The 24,923-nt window shown below is 34.5% G+C and overlaps 1 protein-coding gene across 1 annotated transcript; it reads right to left on the reverse strand.

Annotated features, from left to right (window-relative positions):
* Positions 1-3,974: 3,974 nt before the first annotated feature.
* LOC136808887 (dnaJ homolog subfamily C member 1-like) lies at positions 3,975-22,042 on the reverse strand. The gene is made up of 11 exons (XM_067065453.1): positions 21,876-22,042; positions 21,381-21,482; positions 20,737-20,783; positions 18,942-19,104; positions 16,836-16,941; positions 15,883-16,065; positions 8,985-9,127; positions 8,479-8,598; positions 7,891-7,951; positions 6,416-6,885; positions 3,975-4,417 (listed from the first exon to the last, which is right to left on the reverse strand). Exons 1-11 carry the CDS (start codon positions 22,011-22,013, stop codon positions 4,340-4,342), a joined length of 1,611 nt encoding a protein of 536 aa, XP_066921554.1. The 5' UTR covers positions 22,014-22,042; the 3' UTR covers positions 3,975-4,339.
* Positions 22,043-24,923: the final 2,881 nt, after the last annotated feature.

Consider the following 24,923-nt stretch of genomic DNA (forward strand, 5'->3'; position numbering starts at 1 on the left):
GACCTTATGAAGAAAACCGACATTTCTTAACAGGGTCATGAAAATTTGAAGAATGAAGAGAAGAAATTGTGTGCTAAGTATGTTATTTTTCAATTTTAATTCTATCTAATTTGTGTTTTTATCACTTTCTGATCAGTTAGTTTTTATATCTGGAACATTTCACTTCAACGTTCTCGGCTAAACGACGATTGTTTACAACACCTACGATGATCGATGGACAAAAGAGGATGATTTGATGGTGCATTGGATTAACGGATCAATTTTAAAACTTCAGCTTTCTTTCTTTTTTGTTTTTGAAAAGATGAACATAAAAATAATTTACTCTGTTCTTCATTGCCTTTCCTCTCCCTCCTTGGTAACCTGGTATACCTTAAAGGAAGAAATTTTGGCGGATTTGGCGGATTTAGCCAAAATCCGCCAAAATTTATTTTTTCCTCCATCCGCCAAATTAAATTCCCGCCAAATTTAATTTATTTCACGCGTTCCCCAAATTTGTGCTATTTCAAGCCTTAAAACAGGTTTTTTTTGCTTATTTAGTAACGCTTTAGGCCAAAAATATCCTGCAACCGCCAAATTAAATCCCCGTCAAATTTACTTTATCCAGCTATCCGTCAAATTAAATTCCCTCTGAAATTTTTTTTTCGACCATCCGCCAAATTAAATTCCCGCCAAAAAATAAGGTATATTTCGAACTCTGAATTTGCCATGAAAATGCATTTTTTACACAACTTCCAAATTTTCGGTCAATCTTTTCTCTGGAATCATTGCGAAAAGTGAAAGATTTTTGTGAAGAAGAAGAAAATTAACTTCTTGTATCAGTAACACCTCAATTAAAGAACATCATAAATACGGAAAAAAAATAAATGTAGAGGGTGCTGGAATTAAGCTATTTCGTAATGATTCGAAAGACAATAGTTCCAAGCCTATTAGAAGTATCTGTCCACTTTTCATGTGAAATTTCTCAATTTTACGTCTTGATTCGCGAATGAACCGAAAATGTTGTAGAGATTCCGCGATTTTTTGACCTCGCGAAAGTTTGTACGCCCAAAGCTAAAGTAATTTTGTCCAGGTCTCAAGCTAATTCTACCTGACTGTAGAGATACGTAAGCTTTAAAAACCATGATGAAGCTTGTTTCACTTTTTCACTACTCCCCGGATACTATATCCTCCATCCTGGAAGAGCCCCGATCTAATGAAGCAACTTCCAGAAATCCAAAGTTGGCTCAAATTTAGTATTTTAATTAAAAAAAAAAACAGTTTTAGGTAGCCTAGAAATCTAAGTTAGTTAGATTCCGTCACTAGGATAAATCTGATGGTAATGACTGAATAACTAGCTTACGGAAAGTAAACTCGGTAGCTTGTCAACTGACAACAACGACAGTTCAAATTTCGTGGTGAGGGATGACGTAAACTTACATAATTAGAATAATTATTCGTCCGATTAATTGATTCGTTTCATAGCAAAACGGTAAAATCACACCACACAATCAAAACACTGTTTAGAATTTTTTTAATCAGACGCGTGCTTTCCCTAACCCTTTCCGGACGCATGATTTCACGGCTATATGACGCAAACAAAAATTTGATTTTTGACTGGCTTCACTAAAATTGCAATAGAAAGTGATTGATAAAAGGTATCACGATAAGTAATACCTCATTTTCTTCACATGTAATAGGGGTTTTGAAATACCAAAAAAAAAAAATTAAAATATGGCTGACACCTTGTCACGTGACCGAAAAATCGGCAGATTTTTTTTCGGAACAGCAAAATTATTGACTTTGAATAAAGAAATAGAGTAATAAAATGCATTTGCTTTACGCCTTGAACTTTGAATATGATTTAGAGGATTGAATTACTGACCGGGTAAAAAAAATTTCATGTCATAAGCGTTCCAAGAATCTGAGTAAAGTGATTTTTTATCCACAATTTTGAGCAATTTTTCCCTTACAGATTTAGCCTGAGTAAGTTCACAACAAACACTGAAAATTTATAATTCTACTCTAGTTGTAAACAAGATATCGAAAAGCGGTTTTTTGCAGGTTACGGGAAATTTATCTCAAAATCATTATTCAAAACCATGTTATTGTATTTTGGCGCGAAAACGGTTAAAATCTTTTACAAGGTGGTTTTTCTGGTGGCCCGTGCGTCATATAGGAAACACGATTCATGGATCACTCAGTGGCCCGTGCGTCCGGAAAGGGCTAAGCCAGTATACCAAGGCAAACGTAAAATCCGTAAATATAAAAAATCTTTAAAGCGCCGAAAACGCTATATTGCCATTAGCCGTGCCTTGTGAATACGTGCTTAGTTAACTAGGCTAACTTTTAGGTAGTTTGATTCGCAAACCTCTATAGATATATCTCCTATATAGGTTTGCTTAATAGTGTACGGCTTGTCTTCCCGCTATGGTGGCTCTTATGGTGGCCGATTTTACCTTTTTGGCGAGTTTTGGAAAGCGACGAGTTTTATATAGCGAGTCAGAAAATCGAGGGGCAAATCACTCGAAAAATGGTGTACGACTACGAGATTTATGATTTATTTTTGATTCATGATAGAGAAAATTTGTACCTTGAAACCATCAAAAATGTAGAAAATATTAGATGTATCACCAAGACATCTAAGAACTATCAACTAAAATCATCTCCTCTAATTTTTGAGTCTGACTGAGTCTTTCGGGTCTGCGAAAAGTCAAAACAAAAACTCAATCTCTCCAAAGTTCTCGAAACAGACAAAAATATGAGAAATATTTAATCACAGCTGCACGGTTCATGCTTTTCGGAATGATATACCAAGAAGGCCAAACTAGAGGTATGAATACTTTTTTCGCTAGAGGATGAGCAGGCATTTAGGCACTTTTTGGCCCAAATTTGCCTATTCAACCTAGGCTTTTAGGGGCGGTTCAGAACTAGGGGGGGGGGGCTTTTCCTGTACCACCCCTTAACTTTTGATCTAGTGAGTATTTTTGGATGAAATTTGGCACACAAGGTAACTTTTGACAAAAAATTTTTTTGATGACGTCACTCATCATCCCCAAAGTGAGCAAAAACCGAAAATTTTCTTTGTTCTTATAAATAGCTATTGTATTCTAACAAAGGATTTAGAAAAAAGTTGCCTGAGTTCAAAATGCTTATTTTATCCTAAATATTCAATCGTATTCAATAAATTACGGTTTAAACGATATATTTGACAATAAAAATAAATTTGTATTAGAAAAGTGTCAATTTTTGTGACACCTTACTGTCTGAAATGTCATGATGCTCAAGGTGTGAAAATTTTTTGGTGTCAAATTTTTGAAGCTAAATAAAAGTTAGGAATTTAAAGAAAATTTCATGGCAAAAGCTCTATTATTTCAGGATTTATTACCAATAATTTGACCTCCGAACAGAAACAGCCCCCCCCCCTAGGCCGAATAGGGTTAAATAATATCATTTTACGTCAGTGTGCAAAAAATTAGAAAAAATGCCAAGTCAGTCGAGAGAAATGCTCATTTTCCCTAAAAATAACAAAAGGCAAATTTTCCTAAAAAGTTTACGGTTATAAAATATTTCTGAAAAAAAAAAAAACAGTTTCGGTTCAGTCACTTTTAAGGAAACTTTACCCTTTATCTTTATGCAAGAACTTTTAGAGAACTTTTCCCTTTATCTTTATGGCCCAAATTTTCCCAAAATAAATTGGGCTTCGTCACTTTTTAGGTACTGTAATTGATTTGTGCATCACTATGCAAAATCCAGAAAAAAATCAGCGGCCAACCTCGGGAAAAGCTGGTAACGGACAACGAACAAAGGTTAAATTAAAGGACCTCCGAGGAGTAGGTCCATAAAGACTTTCCTTAGAACCCCTAGAAATTTTTGGTGGAAATGGAGGAGTAGGTCCAAAAAGACTTTCCTTAGACCCCCTAGAAATTTTTCCTGGAAATATTCTCCGCCCCAGTAAAGATATAAAATGAAATTGAGAAAGCCGAGAAGTTTTTATCGCTAAAATTTCGATTTTAATATTTCTCATATTTTTAGGCATCCCCAAATACTATGAAAATGACGTATAAATAAAAATTTAAATTGTAATAAAAAATAATTGATAAAAACACAAAAGTAAAGCATCAAGGAAGGATAAGGCCGGATAAAGCACCTATAAAACTTTATATGAAGTCGTTGTAAAAGGAAACAAAACAAAGATCATAATAATTTTTGAACACATCGCCAATTAAATTAAAACGATAGGAAAATAAAACACTCGAAAAGGGTTTGGCTTTCGAATTATAGTTCGAATTGGTTGATCGATTGTTCATGAAAAACTATCCCCTAAAAATATAGAATGTCTAAAAAACTATGTTGTGTGAAGCTAGCTTCCCTTTCCTTGTTTTGATTTTCGTTGAAGGATTTGTTCGGCAATCAACTTGTAACGCGCAATGCATTGTTCCTGGAAAAAAGAAAGTGTCGTTACAACCAAATGAGAAATAGCCGAGGCCAAGAGGCGAATCTCCTGTAGGATTTGAAGCCACATATTGCTTAAGTTGTGAGGCTCACCCTGGAGTTTATCCTGGATTAAAAGTTGTATCTTATTTATGGTCAGAATTACCCAGCGAAAACAAAGAAAGTGCACGATGCCAGTCAAAAATACCCCCCAAAAAGTGAAGATTTTCAGGACTTTTACAAAAGTGCCCGGCAAATGAACAGAGTTGGGATAACTAATTTGAGAGAAAAATAGAAAAGTCAGGCTTTCCAATGATATAATTTTCCCCTTTGGCGGCTGACTATACAAAAAGTTATAAGCTTTTAGTTCATGTACGTTTTTGGCGGCTGAAAAAATAGCATGTTTTAAAATCTTTATCATTTTTCTTAGGATAGACAAAATCAGATTTTGTTTTTGGCAAATGTAAGCTGACAAAGTATGAAAATGTACAAAAATGGCGGCTGTTTTACAGTTTCCTGTAATATAGGAAACCCACCATGAATCTTTGCTGTAATATAGATTTATTTTCTCCAGTAAACAATATTTTAAAATGTTTTATATTAAAAATGTAAAATGTACATTTTTGGTGGCTGAATTAAGCTTTGCAAACGTTGCTGTAGAATCTGAGTGTTATAAAAAGGGTTGAAGAGGGCGAAACATTACATGTTTTTTTTATGAGCATTGCACTTATAAGCATATCTAGGCTCAGATATGGGGAAAAATTAAGCATATGACAAGCATTGCTTAGGCCCACAAAAATTATTTTTTTCCTGATTTTGGCTTTTTTTGGCTGGAATTTCACGGATTTTCAGTATTTCCCTAAATTTATGCTTTAGATTTAAGCATCCCCTCAATCCTTATTAAGCTTTTGACCTAAGCATCTCTGAGCCTGTTTTCGGATTTGTATATGCTTATAAAAAAACATGTAAGTTTTCTTAGATTTTCGGAGTTCCATACCTAATTTAAGTACATTAAATTTCTTAATTTCAAATCAAGGAAAAATCTTTTCCAAATATGAAGCCACCAAATTCGTACATTTTAATTCTTTTTGCTAACTAAAACTAGCTTAATTGTCTAACTGATGCATGATCCTGTTTTTGATCATTTATGGCAGTTTGTATATATACAAGTTTTAGGACAGCGCAAATTGAAAAATTCAGTTTTTGTCAGCCGCCAAAATACGTACTATTTACTCATTTTTAGCTTCAAGAGGTCTGACAAATGTAGATTAATAGAAACTAGAAAAAATTATCGTTAAAAAGTACATATTTGGTAGCTAATAGACACTTTCATAAAAAGAACCAAATAAAAAATCCTTTTTTTCTGGACCATTTACCCTTCAATTTTAATGTACATTTTTTATCTGCAATTTAGATTGACATTTCCTCTCAAGGATTTTTGTTTTAATTTTCATAAATTGTGAATGTACAGTCTGGTGGCTGATATTTTATGGTAGACTATATTTTTCAACTTTCAGCCACCAAAAACATATTTTTTTCAAAAAAATTTACTTAGCCTATTTCTTGTTGTATTTACTATGTTTGCTGAAGTTTCGCATTTATATTGAAAATATTTTTAGAGTTATTGAGAAAAATGTGTTTTCGTTGATTTTTTGATACTTCACACAATTTTTGACTGGCATCACATGTAAATTCAATTCGAAATGCAGCGCAATCTCAATCGTCACTTTTGTTTGACTGGGAAAGGTTGAAGATTCCTCTCTAGCCTCTATCTCATTAGTTACATGGCGATTTCGTGGCGATTTCAGTTGAGGTACAAAAAGAACAATAACGATCACCAATAACCATCATTATCAAGAATTGGAGAGAAGGACTATAAGCACAACGGTCACTTTTTAAAAGCGAACTACTAGATAAGGTTCCTTATGATTTGCGTAGGTCAATATACTAGTCCATGTGTTGGCACTTTATAAAAAGGAAAGACAACCATATCAAATCGTCAAACCTTGGTTTTTCCCGGTACGGCTCTTGATATACACGTCCATCTTTCTGATGTTGATTTAGGGAATTGTTGAATGGCACTTTCCAAACATTTCTGTTGAATTTGGGTCCAAAGGTCTTCCACCGGTTTCGTTTCAGGTTGACTCTCTGTTGTTTTATCTACTGTTTTATTTTGACTGTTATCGTTTTCATTCGGCACCGCCGCGTCGTCATTCTCAGGCGCCTCTTTTGGTTTATCGTCCACAGGTCTGGTCTTCACTTTCGTTTTCTTTTTAGGTATATAGATATCTTCCTCAGGCTCTGGTGCACTTGTTCCTTCCCAAAAATCATCCGGGATATCATCGGGTGATTCATATGTGTTATTGGAGATGAACAAACTGGTTTTATCCAATTCATTACCGATAGCTTTGGTTACTATGGTATCACTGATATTGATGTCCAGTTTCTTTGTCACCAACTTGTCTGAGCCAGGATCTGAAATATGAAACACACTCATACGAAAAGACGTCCTAAGAATATAAAACACGTCTTTAAGCAAGTGTAAACTATGCTATTGTTCAAGAAGCCTCGAGTTTCGCGGAATGGGGGGGGGGGGGGGTGCTGCTGAACCGACTGTACATGATAGAAATTTGATGCTGTATGTTCAAAACTCTAGCGCCGAAATTTTATGTTTACCCAACTTCTTTATAGGATTGCACTCTAAAAGAATGCCGTATTTCTTCGCATAAACGCCCCGGGTATTTATTAAATTTTTTGATTTTTAGGAGGTGCGTTTATTCGGGGGGGGGGCTGCATTATTATCGTATTTAAGTTTTCTTTTGTATTTTTTTCCTTACAGCTACTTGTTTAAAATCAGTCAACTTAAAATTAACATAATGCTAAGAATATCAAAATAATGGAATTCGGCAACTGAGTTTGTCTGTACCCAGTATCTACTACCGTGAAAAGCACATGTCGAAATCATATACCGACGCTGTGCCGACCAATCCAGATTCTATTCAGCGCGCAATCAACGCAAAGAAAAGTAACCATGACACAACTCAAAAATGGTAATATTTGCTCTTCATCTTGATATTTTCTACAGTGATTAGATTGACACATGCACGATAAAATTTCTATTATTGGTCTGATACTCAGGGTAAGTATCTACGGCTAGTTTCAAAATGCATTGCCATAGAGGGTCTGTTGTCTTGTCTTTTCTCATTTGAGAATAATCTTCCTTAAAAAGTTAAGAATGCCCATGATAGAAAAACACTCTTCTTATAAAAAAGGTACTAGACCAATTATCGGCTTTAAATTCCGCGCATTTCTTTCCGTGTTTATAATCCCTTTAGCGAACGGTAACATCTTTAAGCACAATAAATACGAGCAAACAATAACAAGATCCAAACAACAAATTAAAATTGACTTTCTCAAGACATTTCGCACAAAGTCTAAGTTTTAAAGAAGTGATTTTCATTGAAATTTAATCAGACTTACTTTGTTGAACTGCGTTGTTAGCTGCAAGGCTTTCTTTCATTTGTTTTACTTTCTTTGTTATCTAAAAAAAAACAAAAACAAAAAAACATAAATCCAAGCACTTAATCGGCGCTACACATTGTTTTTTATAAGCAACCTAGATTTGGGGTCAGGCTGGAGTTGTTGATTAGCTTTTCGGCTCAATTTCTGGTACTTTTTCTATAGATTATTAAAAAGATTTGCTGATTTCAGGACTTGAGCCTAAGCAATTTGGCTGCATATTAAAAAAATATCCGCAAATTATCGCAAAATTTTCAACCTCGCACCCTGCAAAGCCGAATAACGCTCGAATGAGTATTTAAAATTATATCATGGATTTTCCTTAACTTTGCCTTGGAAAATATTGACTAAAGAGTTCCATCTGGGGCTACGCGTGCTGTTATCTTCCAGAGCAGAACAAAAAAAAACACGAAAAGAAATAACAATTTTCGATAAAAAAGAATTCTACACCGCAAAGAAGATGTTGAACGGTGAAAAAGAATGCGGCTATTATATTTTGATTTTTCCACCGCAATGAATAAGAGAGATTTGATAGAGAAACGGACTTACGTCACTGGTAGTTCTACCGAGATCATGAGCTATACGTTCCCATCGGCCAGGCGTACCACCGGGATATTTGGCCATCACTTTCGCTAAAAGCGCATAGTCATCTTCAGTCCATTCGCTTTTCTAGAGAGAAGAATAAGAAAGTGCAAATACAAAGACATGAAAAATTATGGATTTAGATCTAGAGGCTGCTTCTCGTTAAAGATCTAGTCTGTGTTGTTTTTCATAATTCATTCAAATATAACAATTTAAAAATTTCAGAAAACAGGAATTATTGGCGGCTATCCTGTTAAAGTCTGTCTGTGGACACATTTTTTCTTAACAATCTCTCAGTGCTAAGTGGCCAATTCATGCTAAATAGAAAGGATATAACACTGCTGGAAAGATATTTTTGAGGAGAAAAATCTAATGGATAAAGGATTTTGGAAAAATCCAAATATGAAAAGTATAAAGATTTTTTTTACAATCACAAATCTTGTAAGTATTATTTCATGATGTTATTTCTTTACCTTGATTTCTTTCTTGATGGTTTTTCCTTCTCCATCGACATCTGGTTGCAATCCTAACACATTCCACGACTCGTCATCATCATACTCGCTAGCGTCTCGAATCTTCTTCGGTTGTTTCACACGCTTTGGCTTCGGTTGCGCCGCTGAAAAAGATAGAAAAGAACATAAGAGAATAGGGAGGCCAAACAAGAAATGTGAAACTTCTTGCCGAACCCAAAAAATGAAGCTTCTGCAACGCTAAAGCTTTGATTATAGTCTTTCTTTAGCTATATGAAAAAATTGCTTTTTAACTTACTTATTTTAGCAAGATGTTTGACCTGAAAATTTATGAAAATTAACTCCTATTGTCAAAGAAAAGAATTATTATTGTTATTTAATTTCCCCGACATTTTTCAGACTATGCCTGTTCTTTTTACGAAAAGAAAGCTTTCCAATCTACACTTAAGATTTTTTACCATGGAAATACGGGTAGGTAGAAAACCTGGCCCACCTCTCTGGCCCGGGCCATATAGCCTACCCTTGGCCCACCCTTTGGCCTACCTTCAAACATTTTTTTCCCCGATTTTATTCTCGGACAACCAGGTTATAATGATATGTGTGCGTCGGGATGCGCTATAATTTCATTATAAAGCCCGTTGGCGTTATTGCATCAGCCGTTTTACGACAAACAATTGGTCAAATCTTCTAAACGCTCTAAGAATTAAACGCTTTTTTTTATAAGAATAGTGTACTTTGGATGAGAGGGTCAATTATTCTTAAGAAAGTGCCAAAATTGAGGGTGAAATATTCTTAACGTAGGTCTTGTCTATCTGACCAAGGCATAAGACCCTTAAAATTTTTATCTATTTTAACAGAAGTCAGCCTAATGGAAGCGCATTGTGCTCTTGCACTAGGGATCCCGAGTTGGAGTCGGGTTCGGATCAACGTCAAAGTTTTTCGCCAGGTTTTGATACTTTATGTTTTTTTGGGTGAAGATTCCGAAAAAAGGGGTCCGAAGTCCTGAAAAGTTGAAGAAACAGCGCTACGGGGGTTTTTGGCACCCGTGCAGGACTTAACCAGACCCTCTCCCGGGGGTCCCCTTAATCTGTCATGGTGTCAGGTGTATAAAATGCAGACTCAAAACTTTTTATTTATTTTTGTTTATTTCAGTCTCGTTGTTTTTCTAAATGCCAGAAAAACCAAAGTCCAACCTCAGAATTGGTTTGCAGATTTTCAGAATGATAAGAATCAAATCTTTTTTAGAGTTGTAAGGTGGGCCCCAAAGGGTAGGCCATATGGCCCGGGCCAGAGAGGTGGGCCAGGTTTTCTACCTACCCATGGAAATACAGTACACGCTTTTTTTTATAAGAATGGTGTAAATCTATTTCATCATGGATATTCTTAACTTTTTTGGGAAAATCATCCTAAAATATTCTTACAGCATTCTTAGGTTAGGATCCTAATTCAAACTAGATTTAACATTTAGTACATACCCCGTACATACGTCTTAAGCATAAAATGGCATTTATGTAAAAGAAGTGAGCCTTACTTGGCGTCTTGGGGATAATTGACAATTTATAATCGAAAATGCTCTAAAAATGGCATTATTAGCTTGAGTAGCAAAATTCCATGATGGTGATATTCTTAGCATTATTCTTAAATTTTTGGCCATTTTCATCATGGACATTCTTATAAAGTGTATTCTTATGAGAAAAAAAAGCGGGTATTCTGAATCTGTACTAACTGTCGAGTTCGTGTTTTGAAGACTGGTACCGGCGAAAACGTTTCATAATGTAGCCTTTTATATCACGCTGTGTAAACAAATAAATCAACGGGTTCAATATATTCCCTCCCACAATAAGCAGAAGAATCACTGCTCCATATTCGTTGACGTTCAAAATAATTTCCAAAGCGCCAAAAATGATGAGAGGTATGAGAAGTGATATGAACCAGAAATTAAGAACCATAACATCTTTCAAACTGACATTCATATTCTTAAGCGTGCTAGCATGTTCTGCGTTTTCTCCGTGAAGTTGATTAGAAGGTCGTAATTTTACCACGCGTTCAATATTAGATTTACGTGCTCTAACAGCGAGACGTCCTGTAATCATGATAGTGATACAAGTCACGCTACGGAATACTAGGAAGAATATCATCAAGTAACGGCTAGTCTTGTAAACGTTTATCTTGGCTTCACTGAAAATTATGAGCATTAAATTCACAGTGAAATCAAAGACAAGTAATGATAATATTATGCATTTCAATTTCTTTCTCGGTAATATGCGATGATAAGATAGCCCATTGGCAGCAGCGATATATCGATCGATTGATATCAAGGCGAACGTTTGCAAAGACAACACGTGTAATGTGTACATGACGAGATTTAAGGCGTCAATCAGATGCGATCGGGAATTTCCGTCCGTCATAAAAAACAACGGTATACTAATGAACATGGTGAATACCGCATACATCGCGTCAAGTCCGGATAATATTTGTACTAAAAAATACCGGTTGTGTCTCAACCTAGCTTTGTGTATGATCACCATGACTACAAGGTTTAAACAGATAACAAGTACGTTAAAAGAACAATTAAGAACAAATCTTCGAATGGTCATTATTTTGCACGTTGAATACAACCCTCCAGAAGTTTCTCTGTTAGGAACTCTCTTCAAACTTTCACTAAAAACAAGGAATGAAGACGGATATGTTCACTCGCCATTAGAAAGTTTCATTTCAAAATCAACTAAAGCCACATTACCCTTCCATTGATTAAGCTTGGGAAGTACAATATTTCAAAAAACCTGAGAAGTAAAATATTTTAAAAATCCTTTGCACTGACAATTTCAGAACCCCCTTCCAAAAAAAACACTAATTATCTTAAGATTAAAAAAGTCAAAAAAAGGTAATTTTTCGAGAGAGAAAATTGTTGTGTGTTCTGATTTCTCCTTTTGTTCTGTTTTTCTAAACCAATCAAATCTATTAACGAAATCAAAACAAACCATTTTTTCCGAACAAACCCCCTAGATATTTTTTCTTTAACAATAGCAAACCAATATTAATATGCAACTTTTGCCTTGCACAAAGGTTTCTAGACGACTAAAATTTGTTCCCTACATTACTTTATGCTTTATTTCAACCCTTTTTTGGAAACATCAACCCTCCATTGATTATCATTTAACACAAAAATGGAAGTATCTATAAACTAAAATAACATTTTCCTTGGAGAGTCAGGACTTATCTATTGATCAGACGCAAAAATCAGAAACATTTTGGACCAGCATAAAGAAGCTGTCATAGTCCCATAGTATCCATTACCCATTGAGCTAAAGCACTTCTACCATTTTATGATGCAACAAACACGACAAAATCTCAACTGTAAACATGAACTAGACCTACGGATTGGAAATTAGGAGAACTTTGTAAAGTTGTAAAGGATAACACTACAGGTGTAGTAGAGAGCCAATCACGATAGAAGCTTTCTTTTTTCTTCATTGAAAAATAAACACAGGGTACATTACGAACATATACTACAAAATATACTCCCTCCCTCTGCTAGAAACTTAAGTTCTTTCGCCAAAGGTAATAGACTTTGAAGAAAGGAAAACGTAAAACGAGATGTGATGTGGAGAGAGCTATGGTTGTAGTAGACTTAATAGAGAGGCCTAAGAGAGGCTTAATAAATTCATTCATATTACCCGTAAAAGACAAAAGGCAAAAACTGAAATGGGTCATTTGAGAATCATATAGATGTAAACGTCTAGGAGTTTTCATTTCCCTTTTCACAGCTACTTCTTTACAGAGGGAGCTATTATAAAACTTGACTACTTAGTAATCTTACTTTGGTCGATTTTTCAGACGCATTTATTTGATAAATTAAATTTTATCTTACATGAAAGACATTTCTTAATTTATTAAACAGGCGAACCACCGATATATATCTGTTGTTGATCAAAAAAAGAAGTGCTAAAAACTTGGAAATTAAAATCTACTGTTTCTTAAAAAAGTATGAAATTTTAGATAATCCAAATAGCAAAAGATTCTGCACACTAGATTTAGTTTACACGATTTTTTTTAATAAAGAACACGTTTATAAGGAGCTTGAGGCTTAAAATGGCCCGAAAAATTAAGAATTGTTAAAGAACTACTCAGGCTGAGAATAGGATAACAAGTTAAGGAACAGAAAGTTAAACTCTAGCATGTAAACATTTACTCTTAGGTGCCAAATAAACGGACCCCCGCTTGTTAATTTTTCGATTTTTTTCCAACCCCACCGGACCTTATCCTTGTTTTACTCTGAAAAGCCTAAATTTAGTCTATTTTGACCCTTTTTAGGGTTTTTAAAGGTCCATTTTCCAACACCCCGGTAATTAGGTCCCCCCCCGTTTATTTAATTTGAAAACTTTTTCCCAACCCCCCCCCATTTAGTCGAACCCCCCCCCCCCCGTTTATTTGGCACCCAAGAGTAAACAAAAAGATGACAAAATATTGACGAAACAACTTTCAATTAATGTCATTTTCTGTACTGTAGTAAATTGTTATACTTATACATAAGTTACATACTTAGCAAATCAAAAGTTAGTAGCTAAGTAAATAAACAGCTCGATAATGAAATTTCAGGCAGAACGAATTCTCTGGAAAAATAGGTAACTCCAGACTCAGAGCCAAGTTAAGGTTCCTTAAAAAAGTAACATGTAACTCCTCTAGTGAATATAGGTCAACTTCAAAATAAAAAGGAAACAGTTTAAAAGTTGAGTTCGCTCAGAAAAAGCAAGACACGCAATTTAATATAGCATTTTAGCAACTCGATCTAAAATGGTAAAAATAATCAAGTGACTGCGACTCAGCTTCAATCAATTTATTTACCAGAAAAAAAAGGTACTTTGAAATAGACACATGTAAAAACAGTAGAAGTCTAATCTGTGCATGGGACCACGTCAACCAAAATTACCCTCACAGCACGACCGAAAGGGCTCCTGTTTTGAAATTTAAAAAAATATGATAATTGAATTAGAGGGGTGCAGTTACAATTAAATCGTGCAATCGTGTAAAATTGGGATGGAAATAAAAAAAATAAGGGAGGAAGCTCCTGCAATGAATTTTCCAAATAAACAAAATACCGAAAAAGGGACTACCCTCTTTCTGAGTATTATTCCTTGTTTTTATTACGATGAAACTCTTGCATTTCAAGACCAAATCATCTCGTTTTCATTGCTTGCCTTCTGAAAACATATGGATAAACACAAACAACTTCAATACACGCTTTTTTATAAGAATATACTTTATATGAATATTCATGATGAAAATGGCCAAAAAATAAAGCATCTGCTAAGAATAACACCATCATGGAACTTGGCATCAGAACCTAAGAATGTCAATTTTTAGAGAATTTTACCTGCAAATCGCAATTACCCCCCAACAATGCTAAAAGTTTTCACAAAAATGCCAAATCTTTGCTTGAGGTATGTATTACATACTAGAATTAGGCTAGGTTGGATCTTAATTTAAGAATACTTTAAGAATATTTTAGGATCATTTTCCCCCAAAAAGTTAAGAACTTCCATCATGAAATGAAAAAAACACCAGTCTTAGAGGGGAAGAAAGGTCCTATTCCGAAGAGTATACAATTTCCCCCAGAAAGCCTCTTCTACACTTTATACAGATCATCTAAATAATGACGCAATGTTTCGAGCTCCAACCCTGACTCTAAATGATAAGATCGAAATAATCAAAAATCGAAAATATCGAAAAGGTCAAAAAGGAAGAATAAAAAAAGTCCACTTTTGGCCATCCACAACCCCGACCGAAAAGTGACTGAACCATTACGCATGCGTGTTAATGCAAAAGTCTGATTTTTTAACTCTTCGGAATGAAACCTTTCTCTAACTGCTAATAAAAAAGCGTGAATGCCTTTTTGGGTAAAAAAAAGGCATTTTCCCGGTCAGCCTTAGCCAGAATTTTTAGCTATCACACAAAATGGGATTAATTTCGCGAGTCCATAAAATTGCATTTGTATTATACCCCTTAAAACCTACAAAATGTTTTTTCTCGAATTACCTTTTAAAAAAAGTCTTTTTGGTCTCAAATTTTGAACAGTGATTCACTGCAAAGTTACTAATGTTACAATTAGATCATTGGTACCTAAATATTTTCATAACTAAACGTTAAAATCAAATTACAAGTTAAAACCTACACTATTAGACCTTAAAACCTACAAACATTGACCCCTTGCTCACAACTTACTGAAACTGTGAAATTACAATTCAGGTGAACCATGATTCAATGGATCAAATACTTACTAGAAATCCATTCCCAAAACAATATTTGTATTTTTCAGGATTTCATGCCCATAATGCTATTGAACTATTGAACCTGTTTTTTGTAAAAAAACGGCTTTGAAGGGTCAAAACCTTTATTACTTAATTTTTGACGTATGATAGTAAAGCTTTTTAAAGCTTTGCATAAGTTACGAGAAAGATTTTCTCCGAAAATTTCCCCTATAAAAGATCAAAATTTTTCCAATCTCGCCCCGAAAGGAAAACTCGTTGTTACACCTCTGATGAGATAACAACAATGTATCGCCATAAGTAAATAAACATTTCGATCAAAGAAATGAGCAAATTTATATGTATCTTTAGTTAGTTAGTTAGTTAGCCACTGGAAATACATTAAATCTTTAGCCTCCTAGAATATTTTGTGCTAAAATCTGATTTTCTTCCCTTTTTGCCGGTTTTAAAATGTTCTTAAGCTGTTCTTATAAATATGGTTATTTAGCTAACTTTCACGCTTTAATTTGAGACTCGGATAACAATTTAAAATTTGTTGGTTCTAATTCCCCTCTATACGTTCTTACAAAGCAGTCTGGAAGCACTTCAATAGTTTTGAAAATGTGCTAAAAGAGTTACTTAAGAAAGTTACAAACCTTTTTCTTCAGCCTCTTTTCTCTCCTCTTCTTCTCGCCTCAGTCTTTCTTCTTCAAGTCTCTTTTCTTCTTTCTTTTTACGAATCCGGTCCGGAATACTCATTACAAAATATTTACTATTTCGAAATAAGACGAATGGCAGGAAATCCCAACGTCCCGGTTTACGGTAATTCAAATCACGTTCTGAAACGATGAAACGGATTATGTTAGCCATAGTGTGAATTGATGTTCTACAAAAAATCTAAATAAACGTCCTTTTCTTGCCCACTCAGACCATCCCCGTCCTAAAACGATTTTTTACATATTAAGAGCTACTTAAAAACCTCCCAATCGAATTTAAGTCGTACATTTCCTTGTCCTTTTGTTAGTTTATTTCCTTTCCTCCTTTTTTTAAGGAAATACGTATGAGACGCTCCAGCGATTTGCGGGATTGGTATGGGTGGGCTTTTTTATTGCGTCACTGATCACCCCCTAGGGATGGCTCATATCATGGAGTTATAAAATAAAACTGGAAATCTGTCGGTAATTGATCGTTAAAACCTTTTGATTTCTTTTATAAAACGTATCAAAAGAAAATCTAAGACATGTCCGATGAAATAAGACTTTTTAGTAGAAGTCGAGTTTGCTCTGAAAATTCTAACTTTTATTGAAGATTTCTAGTCTTCTAATTATACGAGAATTAAATAAAGCCCCTAGAAACAAGTTTATGTTCCATTTCGTCATTTTGTCATTTCATTTTTGTCCAAAAAACGCCATTAAAAAAAGGAAAAACCTGTTTTAAAGCCTGAAACAGCACACATTTGGGGAAATAAATAGAGCAACTTAAATTTGGCGGGAATTTAATTTGGCGGATGACGGAAAAAATTTTGACCAAATCCGCCAAATCTGCCAAATCCGCCAAATCTACCAAATCCGCCAAATTTTCTTCTCGTCAAAATTTCTTCCTTTAATACCTAATCTGTAAGCTACATCCAACTCATCAGGAACATCGTCTTCATTTTCTGTTTGTCTCCTCCTCTTCCGATCTCGTTTTCGTCTTTCTGGCTCCAACTTTTCGCTCTTTTAAAAAAAGGTGAATTTTATTTCTAAGTGTAATAACATGATGTCCGACCAGGATCCTATGGGGTGAACACCACACTATTAAATAGTAGAGGAGTAGATCAGACAGGAGAAAGAGAAGGGGACACTAAGCGTATTACTACTGTACAAAACTATTCATTCTAATAAATCGTACTTACGCTCAGAAACCGCCGAACCATCACAAGCTTCAAACTAGACTCCCAGATCAGGCGATCTGGGCGACACAAAACCTCTACAAGTTCATTCAGAGAACGAGGGCGGTTAAAGATGGCGTTTCTGGGCATGGTACAGAGGTTATATAATCGCCTCTGTACATAAGAAAATGATTTACAACCCGGGTTAGAAGACATCTTCTCTTGGACGAGATCACCTTAATTTTTTGTTGAAAGTTGAATGTATTTGAAATTAAGTCAAACTCGCGAGGGAGTGTACGGCTAAGGCCACAGCTAAGTTCTGGCAAAACCTTTTATGGGCGAAATCTGGTGGAGAAGACTTGAAACAGAAACGAAAAATACCATAAAATACGGGTATTTAAAGTTCTAAATACTTTCCGATAGACGTCAAATCTTTAGGATTGAGATTTTATTATAGTCCACACTATAATAAGGTAGAGAAGCGTTGTTCATTTGCTTTAAGTGTAGTCTCTTTTGATATTACGTGGAAACCACGTGTGCATACTAGACTGAATTCTAGTTTAGACGGCCCACTCTTTGCCTTGCCTATTCTAATTGTGAATTAAAGTGGGCATAAAGTGGGCGCATTGCCCTCTTTTGACGTCAATGCAATGCCTTCTTTCAATCTTTTCCAAGCGAAGATTTTAGCTGCCACTTTTTGCCCAACTTCTGCCTACTCTAAGAATTAGATTAGGCAGGGCAGAAAGTCGGCCGTCTAAACTAGAGCTGAATTCCCAAGAGAGATGTTGTCACATGGTAGCAAAAGAGAATGTATACTTAAAGCAAAATGGACCAATTTTTAGAGGACTTTAATTAACCAGAACTTGTAAAAGTAATTTAACAGAACGAATTAGAAGACGCATTAAAGAGATAATCAGATGTTTTGTAATATTTGGTTTGTGAGATCCTTCTATTGTCCTGAGGAAAATCTCAAAACATTTTTGTTTAAATATTTCCCAAAGTCGATATATTTCAGTTACAAGTTTTTGGCTTTTAGGATGAAAATAATAGAATCTTAACGTAAGAACCGCGTAAGAACCCTTGTCCAAAATTTCAAATTTTGATATCTCGATTTTGGAAAATTGTTACACAAAAATACTTTGAGGTTTTACTAAGGACCACAGAAGGTTACTGTAATCTAAATATCTCAAACCATCTGATTATCCCTTTGAAATATAAGAAATGATGATTCCTCCTAGAATCATTATTTAAAAAAAAATCTATTTTATTTCACAACATGTTTGACATTAGAGGTTTTTCATGTTTTATGTTAAATTACGTTATTTCCGCCATTATGGAAGCAAATGTTCAAATGCTCGAGTCTGTAGAATCGATCCCTTACGTAAATCGAACGTTTGCTTCCGTAATGGTGGAAAAACGTAACTCACCAAAACATGACAAACCTCTAATACAATGATGACCGGTTAGTGAGGGCTGTACTGAGAAATATTACCCGAGGTCAAGTAACGACCGAGCTCGTAAGATCGTTCCGTAGATCGAGGGCAATATTTCACAGTACAGTCCGAAAAGACCGGTCATTATTGTATCTATTCATGATATGCACCATTGCAATGTCTTCTACGGACCCAACAGCTGATTGGTTGAGAGTGACCAAGTGACTTACGTCACTTACAACTAATCAGTTCATTTTCCTTTGAAAAAGCTGACGTCACAATGAATTTTCCTAACAGCGGACAAAATAATCATTGGCGAAAATAACCAATTGCATTGCACAAAAAGCCGTGTAGCCCGCTTCGAAAAAGTAACCGGTTAACAATATATGAAGTTAGGTAAAATTTCCCTTACCATTTCATAGTATTTTTCAAGATATGCTGCCCACCAAGCTAAATAATGTCCAAGGGTGGCAATCAGCCCAACAATAATGGAGACCTCCAAATTACCCATCTTTCGATAACGCCCATAGATTTGGGCGCCTCGTGGCACGCCATATTGTAGAACGTGTTCGTACCTAGGAAATAGAGATAAACTAGTTCGTGTCTTTGTTTATTACATTTTCTTCGGCTATAATCCGCACGCGATAGAGTCAGATGGCGCGAGAAGGTCAATAAGTGGGCGAAACCTCAACCATGAGGTGTGCAGATAAGTCAAGTAAGTCAAGTAAGTTATAATCTCTAAAATAAGGTGAACATCAAAGATGGAGGAATTGTGGCAGTTGTTGGTGATCCTATTATTATACAGCTTGTGATAATTAAAATAGCATTTGTAATCATCTGCATTTCTTCTTTTTAATGCATTTTTTTGAAAATGGCCTGATATAAAATATATCTCTGAGAATACCTAAAACCTTTAAAAACTTTTTTCTTTGTTTCGATAATTTCTTGTAAAAAAACTAACTAAAAATGTTCGAATGTCCAGGCGTCCAAGTCCAAGATTTAAAGCTTTTACAAATCAAATAATTAAATAGAGTGAAATTGATTAGAATGAAGATTCGAATGTTCGATTTTTTTTGCTGACGTATTTCACTCATCTCTGATATACCGGGTGCACCAAAAAAAAGTATACAGATTTGTCGAGATATTGCGAGCTTCAGGAGTTTTTGTTCATTCTTTTTTTATCGTATAGAGAATGCTTTAACTTAAATTTTGAGCTATCATACATTAAATTTGAGAAAATAGTTCGAAAGTTATTTAAGAAAAACTGACTTTTTTTCCATGTCGAAATTTCAAAAAATCATTAAAAACAGCAATCACGCTATAAATAAGACAAAATGACAAAAACACAGTTTTTATTGTTTTTTTTTTTTATTCTTTTTTTTCTTATTTATATTTTGCCAACAGTTTCTCCATCTTATTTGCACGTCATGAACAATTCCAACACGAGCAAACTCAATACAGACCCAAATTCATTGAGCAAAAAGTGGAGGAATGGTGATCTAATTTTTCAAAAGTTTTCTCACATAGCACACACGTAACAATCAAAACCTCTCTTGGAGATTTCCAAAACTTTTTTTCAGTTATTCCAAAAATATTATCCCACATGGGAATAGCTTGTTTTACCATATACCGTAACAACTTTTGATGCATTTTCGGTATTTTTATATGGTAAATGTCGAGAGAAAAGTTTGCTCGCTGTTTTTGATGATTTTTTGAAATTTCGACATTAAAAAAAAGTCAGTTTTTTTTAATTATTATCGAACTACCTCTTCAAATCTAATGTATGATAGCTCAAAATTCAAGTTTAAATCCTGAAGGTCACAATATCTCCACAAACCTGTATACTTTTTTTGGTGCACCCGGTAGGTTTTATCAACATGTTAGTATTTGTTGTCCTTAGATATAGAATAAAACATTATTCAATAGTTTTTCGTCAGTTATTGGATTTATAAACCCTCGGTAATGTATACTACTATTAATCGGGTTATTAAATCTGAATAATCGGCTTTTACATATTGGATATCTGCTTAGTAACCTGGAAAATTTCAAATACAAAGTACTGTTTGCACGAAAACGAGACCAAGTACGGTAAACGCAAAAACATAAGAATGAAGGTGAAATATCTGAATCTTCTAAGGCGCGCAAATAATGACTTTTCAATGCATTTACAATATTTTAGTCATAAAGAATAACAACTGAAAACTCACTTTTCTCTTCTTTCAGAGTTCTTTAAGATTTCATAAACGCCAACCAGCTGAAAAAAAAAACAAGAAAGTCTAAAGTTTCAATTCTTTTCATACCAGAAGACAGAAGTATGGAAATAAAATGTCACAGTTTTTCAATCGATTTTTATTTACTTTAATGGGATAAATTTTCGTGGGGATTAAATTTTGCATATTTTGCGGATTTGGGTGTCATCTGTGAAATTGAGTCCCAATGGAAATTTGGAAAGGCGTTACCCCGACATTTTTTGAGAAAAACTGGCATCAAAGAAGCGCTTACAATGTGTATTTCGACAACCAACATGCATAATTTGGTATAATTTGGCGCAAAAAGGTACAAAATCTTAAAAATATTGTCTCCTTATAGTGCAAATTAGGAAATTAAGTCCCCACAAAATCTTAAAATTTTGCGGATAAGCTCAACTGCAAGATTTAATCCCTGCAAAAATTTACCCTTAAGTAGTAATCGTAATAGTGTAAAAAGTAATCTTTTTTAAAAGATATCATTTTAAAACTCTTCTTTCCAACCGGACTTTAAAGGAGTTAAAAATCATTTTCAGTTTTATAATTTTGAGGGAATTCTCCTTTTGTGCCAAATTTTAAGGCAGTGATTGTAGTTGTTGCTTTACCTGACGAAATTGTTCTTCAGCATTTTCAGCTTTATTTTTGTCAGGATGAAGTTCCTTTGATCTCCTTCTGTATGCTCGGCGAAGTTCAGCTGTCGTTGCAGTCTATAATTCAAATATCATTGAATTATGATTCAAAGAAAATTATGTTTCGTATGATTTGAGACAGTGTTAATCAATTGAAATTGTAGAAAACTATATATGAGTGGAAGCTGGTAGAAGAAGGATATAGAAGTTTCAACAGGTTTCAACAATAATCTTTGTGTGGAGTAGGTAGTCCAGGCAGTATGGGGCATGGAGTATCACTTTGGTGATTTTACAGACCAAAACATGACTTTTCGCCCAATTCATCAATTCTAAACACTACTGTTCGAATGAAAAGCTGAATGAGACAGTAGTAAATTTTTAATTCATTCTATAAATGATGAAATTGCTTAATACAAAGGACTTTTTCTTGCAAATGGATAAAAACAAGACCAAGTATAGTTGAGAACTTACATTTTCAACACCTAGTAGTTCATAAAATGTCCCATTTACTTCTCCAAAGAGATCATAAATTTCCATATCTTCACTGTCATAAAATGCTTCAGATGTTGCAAACAAAATAACTGCCAAGAAAATACAGTAAACCCTCATCTTTTTCTTATTTTTACATTGATCCTTAAAATAAACAAATTGCATTTAATCAATAATAGTTGCTTCCTGATAATATCCTTTAGGCGAAAAAAACTGATTTCTACTCCCGTTGATACTGATTTGAACTGTGACTTAGTTGACAATCAATTTCATAGCACTTTTCAATCAGACAAAAACAAAGTATGCAAAAACTAAGCACTTTTGAAAAGGTCTTAATAGTCTAGTTCAACATAGGTTGAACCCTTTTTTTCCCCTAGAATCATGTTAAGAAGAGGACCCTATAAAGGGAGGGGTAAGAAATAAGAGTGTGGTAGATTTTTGAACTACTGGTAAAGTTTTTTAATCTATACATTAATTATGGCTGTCTGTATGTAAAGACATCCAGAAGGCCATAAAAAACAAGAGTTCTTTCTTGGTAAAGACATCTACTGTAAGAAGATAATTATTTTGCTGTAAATCTAAGCTATTCATTGTTGAATTTGAAAAGTTATGACAAAGGTTTTATAAAAAGCAACATGAAAAGACACAAATTTCCTATTAGCAGATTCTGGCCATCTTGCAGGCATGGATACAAATCGTCTACCAAGGAAAAGAGGAAAATGATTTCATTGTGGGTCAGTGAAAAACGACCACATGGGTTAGCCTGATATGACTTAAATGTTTCTTTTTTAAAAGCATTGTGCTTTATAAACATATCTAGGCTCAGGTATGGCAAAAAATTTAAGCATATACTAAGCATTACCTGAGCCTACGAAAAATGTATTTTCCTGAGTTTGACTGCTTTTGGCTTTGATTTTACAGATTTTCAGAATTTTCTTAAAATTTTCTCGACCTAAGCATCTCCGAGCCTATTTTCGAATTCGTGTATGCCTATAAAAAAAACATGTACGGTCATTCTTTGTTTAAAGCCCTTAAAAGACAAATATTGATAAAAATAACTTGTTTAATCTTGCTATGAATAGAAGTAACTGAAGAGCTGTATCCAATACTGTTTCTTGATTTTTTCTTCTTTTCTGTGCTAGCGCAACGAATATCCTAAATTTATTAGTTTTTAAATGTCAAACAATCAGTTTTTAGTCCAATCCCCCTTAGGCGTCAAGTTAAGCTCTGAGTGGCTAGAAAATGCTTCTAAAGTCATTTTTATCAAAATGTCAAAAGTATGAGGTAATCTTTGCATGTCTCAGCCAATCAGAGCTTGACTCGGCATTTATTGGTGACTTTATTACACGAATCTGCTAATAGGAAAATAATCAGGTATTGTCCTTTTCTTTTTCGAATTTGATAAAAAGAGTTGTGCTATTATGCTATTTTGTTTGCGTGTCCTTCTTCTTGCGTTTTCCTGAAGAATCTTGTGTCATGTCTATAATTTCACACCCCCTTATCTTGTCATCAAAGTTTTCCAAACTAAGGAGAACTAGGGCAAATGTATAAAGCGAGTAAAACAAGAAAAAAATCCAATTGCAAAGTTGTCTCGGATGTTGCTGTCCTAAATTTTCTGCCTTGTTTTGGAGCAAAAAACAGCAGGCCCAAGGATCAAGTGTGCAAAGTTTCAGTCAAATCAGACCCTTTTTGAAGTCTCTAGTCTCCTGCCCCAAAGTTTCAGCCTCATTTTAGGGCTAAAAGTTGTGAACACGTTCTTAATTTAATGAAAAAACACGCCCAGCAGGGATTCACCCAAGGATCAAGTGTGCAAAATTTCAGCCAAATTGGACCTTTGAGGAAGTTTCCAGTCTGCTCTATCTAAAGGTTTTAGTCTTGTTTTGGGGCTGAAACTGGTGACTACAATCCTAAAAATCAAAATTTTGAAGAAAAAACAAAACAAAAAAAAACAGGGATTCACCCGAGTAAAAGATTGTGAGTTTTCAAAAATATCTGATGATAAATTTCTTTCAGTCAGCCAAAGTGCTCCTATTATTGGGGGTTCTTAGCCTACACATGGGCTTACAACATATGGGTAAACAAGAAAAAAATTAAAGAAAGCTGGTCTTTTGAAGCTCTTTCGTGCGCTTGTAATATTGGACTTTATGATGGACTGTTAAACCTTGTCAAATTCCGGAAAATTGTCAAATTTCACAGTTTCCATTGCTAGATTTTACAAAGCTTGCCTTTAAAACTAAAAACGGGGTTAGTTTTTTTAGCTTTTCTTCAGTTTACCATTTCACCGAAACTCCAAATCCATTTAATTCATATAACCACGACTCGTACATAGCAAATAATGTGAACACGCTACTCTCACCAGGTAGGCTTTCACATCGCAAAAGGAACAAATCTTTGCGCGTAAATGCTATCGCGCAAGCGTCCAAACACAGATATAAAAAATCTGTTCTTCCGCGGAAAATTGTGAGATCTGTTACCCACACCTGGTAACTTTGAAATGTCAATTCTTGATACAATATTTTTGCTATTTTCCGTCTACCCATACTCACCACGAACCCCATAAATTTTTTTTGAAATGAGCTTATGCTCTAATTTCTTTTGATTCTTGACCCTGAATAGTGTTATCTAAAAAAAAAACTTTACTCTAAAATTTAAAGACCTTCATCTTTTGCTATTGAAAAAAATATTGGGTACAAGCTTTTTGCTTAAGGCTAAATGTCAATCAATGTGCACGCTGAAAAAAAGTCTCTAGAGAAAAACAACACAAAACAAGAAATGATGTCAGGATGTGAGCATGTGTGGTTAAATTGTTAATTACTTCCTTCAAAAGTCTAGACTGACTTATTTTTTCAAAATTTCAAAAAATCATTAAAAATAGCTATCACGAAACAAAATGGCAAAAACACAATTTTATTGCTTTTTTTTGTTTTTGTTTTTCTTATTTATATTTTGCCAACAGTTTCTCCATCTTATTTGCTTGTCCTGAACATTTCCAACACAAGCAAACTCAATGCAGACCCAACCAAGTTCTTT

Source organism: Clytia hemisphaerica, unplaced genomic scaffold, assembly GCF_902728285.1.
Source record: "Clytia hemisphaerica strain Z4C2 unplaced genomic scaffold, Clytia hemisphaerica genome assembly, whole genome shotgun sequence".
Lineage (NCBI taxonomy): Eukaryota > Metazoa > Cnidaria > Hydrozoa > Leptothecata > Clytiidae > Clytia > Clytia hemisphaerica.